At 38.6% G+C, this 10528-nt stretch overlaps 1 protein-coding gene across 4 annotated transcripts; it reads left to right on the forward strand.

Annotated features, from left to right (window-relative positions):
* The first annotated feature begins 1903 nt into the window (after nt 1-1903).
* LOC124543198 lies at nt 1904-6168 on the forward strand. Of its 4 annotated transcripts, XM_047121310.1 has the most exons (4): nt 1904-2731; nt 2868-2999; nt 3969-4371; nt 4464-4584. In XM_047121310.1, the coding sequence occupies exons 1-3, from the start codon at nt 2011-2013 to the stop codon at nt 4328-4330; spliced, it is 1215 nt and encodes a 404-aa protein (XP_046977266.1). In that variant the 5' UTR covers nt 1904-2010; the 3' UTR covers nt 4331-4371; nt 4464-4584. The 4 variants fall into 4 exon arrangements, with proteins under 4 accessions (XP_046977266.1, XP_046977262.1, XP_046977265.1 ...); XM_047121306.1 differs by lacking the exon at nt 3969-4371 and having other exon boundaries at nt 4464-6165; XM_047121309.1 differs by lacking the exons at nt 3969-4371; nt 4464-4584 and adding an exon at nt 3072-3961.
* The last annotated feature ends 4360 nt before the right edge of the window (nt 6169-10528 follow it).

A 10528-nucleotide genomic window follows, 5' to 3' on the forward strand; every position in this document is an offset into this window, starting at 1 on the left:
ATGTCCAAGGAAAGAAGTGCTTTCCGAACTGCACTTTGCCGAAATTTAACCTCCGGCATCGTCGTATCACATCGCGGGATTGATGGTGGTGACTTTCCTTGGTCATCCAGAGTCGAGTTCGACGCGAAGAGAGACCCTAAAAGATCGGCATTCTCTTTCGCGGTATGGGCCAATGACTCACCGTCCCTGTGCAAAGATAGAAAAGAAGGCTGACAGAAATTCCCTAGGACAGCCTTAGCGAGAGACCAGAACGCACGTGTTCCTGATGGGAAGCGCACCAGTCTCTCGCCAATTCTGCCAATGTACTTCGACTTCGCCTCAGCTATCACGTTTTTGAAGGACCTGGAGGCAGAGTTATATTCCTTTCTGAATGTGCTGGTGTTTGTATCACGAGACGCCGATGCGTTAGCCCAGTCTTGGTAGCGTTCCCATTTTCGGCGTGAAGCCGTCTTACAGAGGCGACCAAACCAGGGCTGGGACTTGCCACCAATGGGCACCGCAGAATATGGAATGAAAAGTTCCATACCCTGAAGCACCACATCGGCGACAGAGTCAGCAACAACGCTCGGATCATCCATCGAGAAACAAACTCGCCCCCATGGGTAAGATGCAAAGAAGGACCGCATCCCATCCCAATCTGCTGACTTGTAGTGCCACACGCGACGACAGCCCGCGAAACGAGGTCGTGAGTATCGTGTAACTGGCACTGTACTCCGGACGAGACAGTGGTCCGACGAGCCCAGAGGGGGATCGACGACAATCTTATAGCCGTCCGGATGCGAAGTCAGCAGAAGGTCCAACAGGGAAGGTGTATGATCCTCCACGTCCGGTATTCGCGTTGACGAGGTGACCAGTTGTGTCAAATCGAATTCGGGCATCCCTGCTCAGGCGGTGTACGTCCTGAGCATGGATGCCCAGAGAGGGATTCTCCATCGCAGTCGCTGCTGGTACCCTCCTGGGGTAATGTCACCAAATACCTGTTGACTTCCAAGCAGGATACATTAATTGAAATAATTGTATTTAATTAACATGACGCTGTATTTTTTAAATGTTAAAAAAGAGTAACTACTGAGTTTCTTGCCGGTTCTTCTCGGTAGAATCTACTTTCCGAACCGGTGGTAGCTTCACTTAATTGTAAAATGACGATTCAAAAGTGCTTATAAAAGCCTACTTGAATAAAGTTTATTTTGATTTTGATTTTGATTTTGATTTTGAAATTCTGCACAACCATGTTTTGGGGGGAGAGGGATAGGGCCTCCGGAACTCTCACTTACCGGACGAAACGCGGTAGCATAGCTACCACTTCACGCCGATTTTAAGTGAGAGAGTGGTACTTCCCCGGGCATGCCGGCCCATTCGACTGCAACCGAGAGGTATGCAGTGTGGCACTACCACTTGAAAACCCCTTTAACATATAATAAGCCATCGGTTGTCTTATAAATAAATGTGTATAAATTATGTCTAATTTTAATATACCTACTTATGCTTATTTTAAAAAAAAACTGTGTTTTTTTCCTGGCGCACGAACCCCCCCCGAAATGAAATCCTGGCTACGGCCCTGACCTAAATATATATATATAATAAATAATATTGCACAACATCACTTACATTACTCTGATCCCAATGTAAGTAGCTAAAGCTTGTGTGTTTTATGTTTTGTCTCATGAAAAATCAGAAGTAACGACGGAACCACAAACAGCCAGACCCAAGGCGACATAGAAAACTTTTCTACATCGGCTCGGCCGGGAATTGAACCCGGGATCTCGGAGCGGCGTACCAATGAAAACCGATGTACACACTGCTCGACCACGGAGGTCGTCAAACATGCAACCTTAAGTGTCATTAACTATAGAATAATATGCACCATTAGAAGAAATGAAATTAAAAACAATGTACATGACGTACTATTCTTTTGTTTAACTATAACTCTCAAAATTTTAAGTATGTCTATAAACATATACTAATAAATCAAATAAAATATAAGATCCCATCCCCAAAATAAAACTTAAAATGCCGAATCAGAACGATGGGCTTTTCCTCTTAGAGGTCCTCATCGATAAAATTATTTTCATTAAAAGTCCCTGTTTTTCTGATAAGGACTTTAAGACATGTATTAATATCAAATGTCCGGGAGTTGAACCGCTGGAGATCTGTGACGACGAACCAGGAGTTTGCTTAGTGAAGAATACCGGCCCATTTATCAAATCCTTTAACAATGGAAAATCATGCCTTTTTTCTCTAAATGAAGCTGAAATCAATACTGCCATGACTAAATATCCCATAAATGTTTGTGTTTACAAGTCTCTACCGTGTGGATGTTTGCCGACAAAAATAATAATGGGGGAATGCGAAATTGATATGACAAAAGAATTTGTTGAAGCGCGTAAAACTTTTTTGGAAGACCCAACCTCTGTCAGCTACCAAGCTCTTAAGGATTCGTTTCGAATTGTCGCACCCGATGGTTCAGATACTGGAGAAATCGTTATGTTTTTACGTATATCCTGTTTTGGAAAACTAATTATTACTAGATTTCAAGGCCCGGGTGGCCCACCAGATTTAGCAGCCGGTAAAAGTCAAGCCATCGTAGATAGGTCATGCAATCCTGCAAAAGAATTCCAAAGCATGGAAGATCCATGCGCATGCGGAGCAGCACGAGGCAATATTAGTGGTGGATTTGGAGTTAGCTCAGGAGCACCCTGTAACGTTGGAGGTAGTGGTGTTTGCCCACCAGGTAAGTGTGAATATGTATAAAATATATAATAAAAATTGTTATTGTATATACATCAATCACATTAAAAAAATACATGTATCTTAAAACAAAACATCTTGTTTTAACAAGTTTACTTTAACTATGTGTACTATTACAGCTCAAGACCCTTATAATAGTATGCCCTGTATGGACCCTGATGACCCTTGTTACTGTTCTGGACCTAGACCACAACCAAAACAACCGATGGCTTGCAGAAATACTGATCAGTATTGTCTACACGTACCTAAAGGTAAGCAGAAATAATTAAGATATATAATATTGTTAATAGGATATTTAGGTATGAAAATCTTTTGATGATCAGGTCGCAGTAAGCAATTCGAAGAAATAGGTACAACCCTTGGCGGCAACGAGCTTAAGATAAAAGTCCCTGCTAGTGCGTCTATTATAAAAAAAATAAGTCAGACTCATTGCTCCATGCAATGTCCTTATTCTAAAAACACAGACACTGGACCATGCGAACCACCATGTGGGAAAAACCAAATAAGTTTAGCATTGCCTTGTGAAGCCACTTGTTGTCATGGTGCACAACCTACTGGCACACAATTCACCTGTTTAACTGAAGGTTGCCTTCAAGCGTCAAAACACGGTCAAGCAGCTTTGGCTCGTGGCGATGTCAAGCAAAATGAATTAGCGAACAAGGATGTTTATGTATTAAAAGTAGCTAAAACAGCCGTTCTAAATGAAAAGAAATGCAAATTTGAACTGGAACTTGCCACTCCAAAAGGAGGAGATAAGAAAGCACCGATACAGAAAGTTAATATGTGTCTACAGTCCGACCTTGATTGTGAATGTGTTGTTCGGCGGTTAAAAAAGCCAAAGGGAAAGAAGAAGCGATAATTTCATAGGATTACCCTATAATGTATGTTTAGCTGCCGAATTAAATTAAACGAAAAATGTATTTAACAGTAGGGAATATGCATATGTTATTATATTAAGTTTAATATTTGTTACACTAATAGAATAGCAATGTTCAATTCGTCATCTGACATTTTATATTTATACAAAATATGAGGGCAAAGCTTATTTTTGTTGAAATTGTTCACATGGCCTGTGATGATGGAGATTATTTGGAATGAAAAGAGACCTTTTTATTATTTAAAAAAATACTTAAAAATATTAAAACGAATTGATTTTACATTGTATGTATAATTTATTTTTATTTAAATTATAAAATGCATGCATATTCCCTGTTGTGCAGATTGCTGTCCGACTGGAAACAAGGTTGTATTTCAATTGCCTTCGGATTCCTGCGAGCTCGGCCACAAACAAAGGGCGCACTTCAAGTTCACTTCAGATGGTGTAGGAGACTTATCCAGAGATGAACCAGGTCAACTTATGCCAACAACTGCAGAGAACTATCCAGGAGTTGTATATGATTTCCCTAGACAAATAATAAAATTGAGAATCGGCAAGACGATTGAAATGCCGGGAAGGAAGTCAAAACTTGAATATCAATTTATAACACCAGTGATAACACATGAAAAGATAATTCCAGTGAATGAGGCGCGAACAGCGCAGTGTACACAGGCGAATACCAATTATTGCCCTTATAGAGACTAAAAAATTCCTACAATGCATTCTCGTTTCTTATTGTCAATTTTGTAAGAAATGTTTGCTAAATTAATAAATTATTTTTTTAGTGATAATATGACTTGTTTATTTTAACTAATGACATTTTATTAATTTATCGTAGGTAATCTACAAAACATGCTGGAACAGACAAAGGAAGTCGGAGAGTTTTCATCGAGGAAAATAAAACATATCATTTATGATTTGCAAGTTTTTAGTAAACAATCGTTTACATCAAACTCGACAAATAATGCTTCGGTGAAAACTAAAATATCTGAAACGCATACTGATCTATATTTGAACAACGTCAAAAATCTAAAGGAGACAGCCTTTTTTGGAATAAAAGACACGTCAGTTTACATGTCTCTTTCTCATAATTATGGCCGTCTTCACACTTTAGGTACACAAGCTTCCGCTTCCATTAATAAATCTTTTCAAGTTTCTGAGGAATGGAATAGGTCACTTAAAAGCGAGGCTGAGACTACTTCAAATTACTGTTCGACCTGCTCATCATCGACTGTTCCTTTTCGTAAATATAAAAATCGAGTATCCCAAAATTTACTTCACCCTGAAATTTATTTTTTTGGAAAAAAGAAAACCTCAGATAAAACGGGGATGGGATCAAAAGGGTCCTACACCAAACTACATAAAACAAGTCAAACATCAGGTACTGGTATAAAGAGCGGTTCAAAATCAAGTGTCCAATCCGGTTCAAATAGTAGTATTAAAAAGAACAATAGTTCTGCCGCAAAGCCTAATTTTACCCCAAAACCTTCAAAAGGAGCAACAACCGCTTCATGCACTTCGAAGTCCGTTACAATAAAAGACGAAAAATTACAAAAACCTTGTCCAGCAGTGGGAGGAACTACAAAGGGGGATATGACGGCTCTTGTTGCGCATATAAAAATTGGGCCTAAAGAAACATGTCCCGTGCATGGAAATGATCCTTGTCAAGGTCCTAAATGTGTATTGGCTTCTTCGGGAAAAGAACAGGGATTAGTAAAGGTGACGAATATAAATAATCCTAGGAAAGGTGTCTTCGAAATCGTTATTCGAAAACTTACAGGGGCACCTTTAGCGAAAAATGAATTAATGTTGGAGTGGACGCCGCCGCCGTGTCGTACAGCGCCGTGTAATGTGCCTTGTCCAATATCTTATATCCCGCGATCTTGTCGCCACTCAAAGTGTAAATTAATAGTATGCCGACCTGCACCTTGCAGACCTAAGTGTTCCAGAAAAAAGCCATGTGGACAGACGAGTTGTCTAAAACTTCCATGTAAAAGTTGTTGCAAAGCTACATGCTGTGGCAGCCCCTGTCGCCCTTGTAAGCCATGTCCTCCACAACCTCCATCGTGCTGTCCAGCCCCACCGTGTAGTCAATGCGATCCACCTTGTAAGACGCCTTGTGTCATACCTTGCAAAAGCTCACCGTGCCTTAAGCCTTGCCCGATTGGGCGTAAGCGTCCTCGGAAATCTCGAAGTCAGCCAAAGATTAAATCTCATCGCAAGAAACTTTCCCCCTGTTATAATCGTGCAAAAACATGTCCTGTTGTTCGATGTCGCAGTATACCAGGGCCGTGTACTATGTACTGTGGTATTCCTCCGTTTTGCATTCCACGAAGGTGCAGTAGAACTCTTCCCTGTAAATTCGCGAGTCTAGAGTCTTGTTTGAAGAGCTGTTCTTCTTGTTGTGGCTAAATATACAAAAATAGATGAGTAACTAGATACTATACTCCAACCGCTGTTACCCTTATCTATTTGAATAAGATAAGTTATTACTTCTATAAAATTAAAGATATATTACCGCTACGAAATGATTTTATCACAATTAGCAAAATTTTCATACATCACATATGTATATAATATTTATAAATAAATACTAAAAATGTACTAGTGACACGCAAATAATTAAAATATTTTAAACACTGCGAATTAGTTTCTTTTTATAATGTTGTCGTAGTTTCTTTTTATTTTATTTTCTTAATTATTAAGCCAGAATCGCAATTTTATTAAAACGACAAGACATAACAACAATGTATGTACGATATATGTATGTCGGAGACGGTCATGAATTCCTTAGCGTAACGAAGCGCGGCACGAATTCCGCGAGGCGGCAGCACTATCGATACGTCACGACGCGACTAACTTCGTGCTACGACGGAGCCTACCCGGTGGAGGCGCTCAGAGACGACTCACTTACGATTCCGCTCTCGTGAAGACCAGTACCTCCATCCTAGGAACTGTCATTCGCTTCGTTGCCAAGTGTGATACAATGTGATACTGAATTCCTACTAAGTGTATAAAGTACTTTAAACGTAGACTAAACGTGTTCCTGTATTCGCGGTTTCCTCTTTGCTCGATCACCCTAGTAATACGCCCTTATGATGTCTGCCGATCGTACTGATGTCGCTGTCGATCCGACATGTATAACTTTCGACCAACTTCAAAAAGGAGGAGGTTAACAATTCATCTGTATTATTTTTATGTTTGCTACCTCATAACTTTTCACTAGGACAATCGATTTTGATATTTTTTTTTTTTGTTTGAAAGCTACTGCTTCCCGTGGGGTCCTATTTTAATTTTATCCAGTTCTGATGATGGTATCCATATGAAAACCATATAAGTCTTAAATTTGCATTACGTATGTGCGCCATAAATAAGTGAATAACTCAAAATCACGCAAACCAATTTTGATGATTATTATTTTATTGAAGTGGATATACTTTCCTTTAAGGGTAGTTTGGTGGGTATTATGATAATCGATGGAACTTTTTAACGGCTCACAGTGAGGGTGCGATATGTAGACTGGCAGACACCGGCTCTAAATATATAATAAATAACTGTAACTTCGTTATATAATCGTAAATCGACTTTTAAGTAGTCTTAATATTTTTCATTTCAATTTAATTAGAAGGACTCTAGGAAATGTTTTGAATACGCAATTATTTTTATTACTTTTTAGTGCATATTAATTTTTTTTTTAAATAGTAGGTATTTTGTTTGAAGCTGGTTTTTCTTTTTGTTAAAATTTTTATTTTTTTAATATGCATTTTATATACTGTTATCTGTTCTACACCCGTTGCTATCGCGACATCCCTCTTTTCTTTTTCGTTACTACGTTTGCCATCCCCAACAGTTTTGCATACTAACGAATGACTTTGCGAATAGAATGGATTGGACATTCAATTCCTCTTACTGGATATTCGGATATGACGTCACTAATAGTCACAGGTGGGTTTGTCAAACAGTTAAAATTGCCGTAGTATAGCTTGTCTTGGCTTGGCTTGGCTCAGTTGGACTCAACTCGGCTTAATATATAGCGCAGCGTTACAATATATTAATCCCGTTACTATTGATTTCAAATTAAGCAAGCAGACTATTAAATATGTAGATTCAAATCGATTTGAATCAAACAATGGACATAGATTGATACGCCTATAACTTAAATAATGTTATGTCGGGTCTCATATTCTGAAATATTTCGCTCGTATTCTTCAATAAGTTTCGAGTTTCAAGTTTAGAGTTTCTCCTTATACATAACATCCTCTCCCTTTCTGATACTATATAATGGGCATCGCGTAACAAAAGACAAATAAACAAAATCTGACAGCGAATTGACGCGATATTATTCGAGAGCTCGAATAATCATTGTAATTAATCGTAGGTTTTCAAAATTTGACTTTTTGAACGTCGACAAAGCTCTTAGTAAAACTTTGGAAGTAAATTAAAGTCTGTGATATAGGTTCGAACATATTTCTCTACTTTATAGTCACTGTATTAAATAGTTATCAGCTCCAACTGGTGGCTAATCTTGAATCAGCAGAGGCGTAGCTACTGTCGTATATGCCGTATCAATTATACGGGGCCCACGGGCTACGAGGGCCCCAAACGCACGTAAGTAACAGACACATGACAGATAACACACAGATATAATTAACACACACAGATAATCATGATGATGACAGATAGATTATTATGATGAATAAATATTTATTTTATTTTTATGCCATTACTTTTGTGAGAAATCTTTGCCGTTCCTAAGGGCCCCAAACAATTATTTATAAGGGGCCCCATCAAGGCACGCTACGATTCTGCTTGAATGTCATTATTGATTTATAGTTAAAGTTCCTCTGACTAACCTGGTCCCCGTAATATGACCTAACTTACTTTAATTGATACGCACCTAATGAAAACTTCTTAAACGATTACTACCTAATTGAGTAAATTGAATTATCCGGTTGGAAGTAATCGGTTGAAATAGGTCAAGACGATGAACCTAAAGCAAAATATAATTATATTGCTATCTTCAATTGTTGTCTAAAATGCCTATATATACTACTATATGAAAAAGTGTACTTAGGCCCTCAAGTATATATAAATATTAAGGGCCTAAGTAAACGTTTTCAAAATTATGACGTAGCCTTTATCATGCGGGAAACATTATTTTCTTTCTATAAATATAACTAGCTGGGCCCCTGACCTTGTACGCGTTTGAATTTAACAAAAAAAATATTGTAGTAGTATATCCGTTATCTGCCCGTGAGAGTCCCGTCAAAATCGGTCCAGCCGTTCCAGAGATTAACCGGAACAAAGATAGACAAAAAATGTAAAAAAATGTTATTTTGGTATATATATCGTGTCTACCATAACAAGGGCTATTTTAATGTTACAAACAGACACTCCAATTTTATTATATTTATAGATTATTTTGATATTTTTAGTTGATGGTAGGGCTTTGTGCTAGCCCGTCTGGGTAGGTACCACTCACTCACTAGTTATTCTACCGCCAAATAACAGTACTCAGTATTGTTGTGTTCCGGTTTGAAGGGTGAGTGAGCTAGTGTAACTACAAAGGGACATAACATCTTAGTTCCCAAGTTTGGTCGCACATTGACAATGTAAGGAATAGTTAATATTTCTTACAGCGTCATTGTCTATGGGTGATGGTGACCACTTACCATCAGGTGGCACATATGCTCGTCCGCCAACCTATACCATAAAAAAAAGATTTAAATTCCATGTATGGGTTTGATTGTTTACCTGAAATAAAAGTTATTACTAAGATAATTACGTATTAATTGATACATACCAAATAAGAAGAGATCCAACTGAATGTTATTGTCGGGAAAAAATGGTTGTAAAAGATACATATAGGCTTTAAAAAAAGATGTAGCGCAAACGAAACATACTGTTTTAGGCGGTTCCACTAACACTATAATTTGGCATATTGAATTAAACTTCACGCACACTAAAAATTTATGTTGTTTTCTTTGATCTGTAACAACTGTAGTAAATAAGAATCGCGATTATGAGTCATTTAAATACGAACAAACGTATAGAGGTAAACTATTTGCATGGTTACATACCCCCCTTACCTGCTTTGCATCTCCGGGAACTCCCGCTAAACGGCTCTCATTATTGAGTTGATGACTTAATCAGGGCCGTAGCCAGGATTTCATTTCGGGGGGGGTTCGTGCGCCAGGAAAAAAACACAGTTTTTTTTTAAAATAAGCATAAGTAGGTATATTAAAATTAGACATAATTTATACACATTTATTTATAAGACAACCGATGGCTTATTATATGTTAAAGGGGTTTTCAAGTGGTAGTGCCACACTGCATACCTCTCGGTTGCAGTCGAATGGGCCGGCATGCCCGGGGAAGTACCACTCTCTCACTTAAAATCGGCGTGAAGTGGTAGCTATGCTACCGCGTTTCGTCCGGTAAGTGAGAGTTCCGGAGGCCCTATCCCTCTCCCCCCAAAACATGGTTGTGCAGAATTTCAAAATCAAAATCAAAATCAAAATCAAAATAAACTTTATTCAAGTAGGCTTTTATAAGCACTTTTGAATCGTCATTTTACAATTAAGTGAAGCTACCACCGGTTCGGAAAGTAGATTCTACCGAGAAGAACCGGCAAGAAACTCAGTAGTTACTCTTTTTTAACATTTAAAAAATACAGCGTCATGTTAATTAAATACAATTATTTCAATTAATGTATCCTGCTTGGAAGTCAACAGGTATTTGGTGACATTACCCCAGGAGGGTACCAGCAGCGACTGCGATGGAGAATCCCTCTCTGGGCATCCATGCTCAGGACGTACACCGCCTGAGCAGGGATGCCCGAATTCGATTTGACACAACTGGTCACCTCGTCAACGCGAATACCGGACGTGGAGGATCATACAC

The sequence above is a fragment of the Vanessa cardui genome, chromosome Z (assembly GCF_905220365.1).
Source record: "Vanessa cardui chromosome Z, ilVanCard2.1, whole genome shotgun sequence".
NCBI lineage: Eukaryota > Metazoa > Arthropoda > Insecta > Lepidoptera > Nymphalidae > Vanessa > Vanessa cardui.

Bases quoted from the DNA above. Each gene is read 5' to 3' on its own strand.
- LOC124543198 (XM_047121306.1), top strand. From the start codon at position 2,011: ATGCCGAATCAGAACGATGGGCTTTTCCTCTTAGAGGTCCTCATCGAT. The intron at 2,732-2,867 runs GTAAGTGTGAAT...GTACTATTACAG, and splicing joins TAGTGGTGTTTGCCCACCAG to CTCAAGACCCTTATAATAGT. The intron at 3,000-4,463 runs GTAAGCAGAAAT...AATTTATCGTAG, and splicing joins TTGTCTACACGTACCTAAAG to GTAATCTACAAAACATGCTG.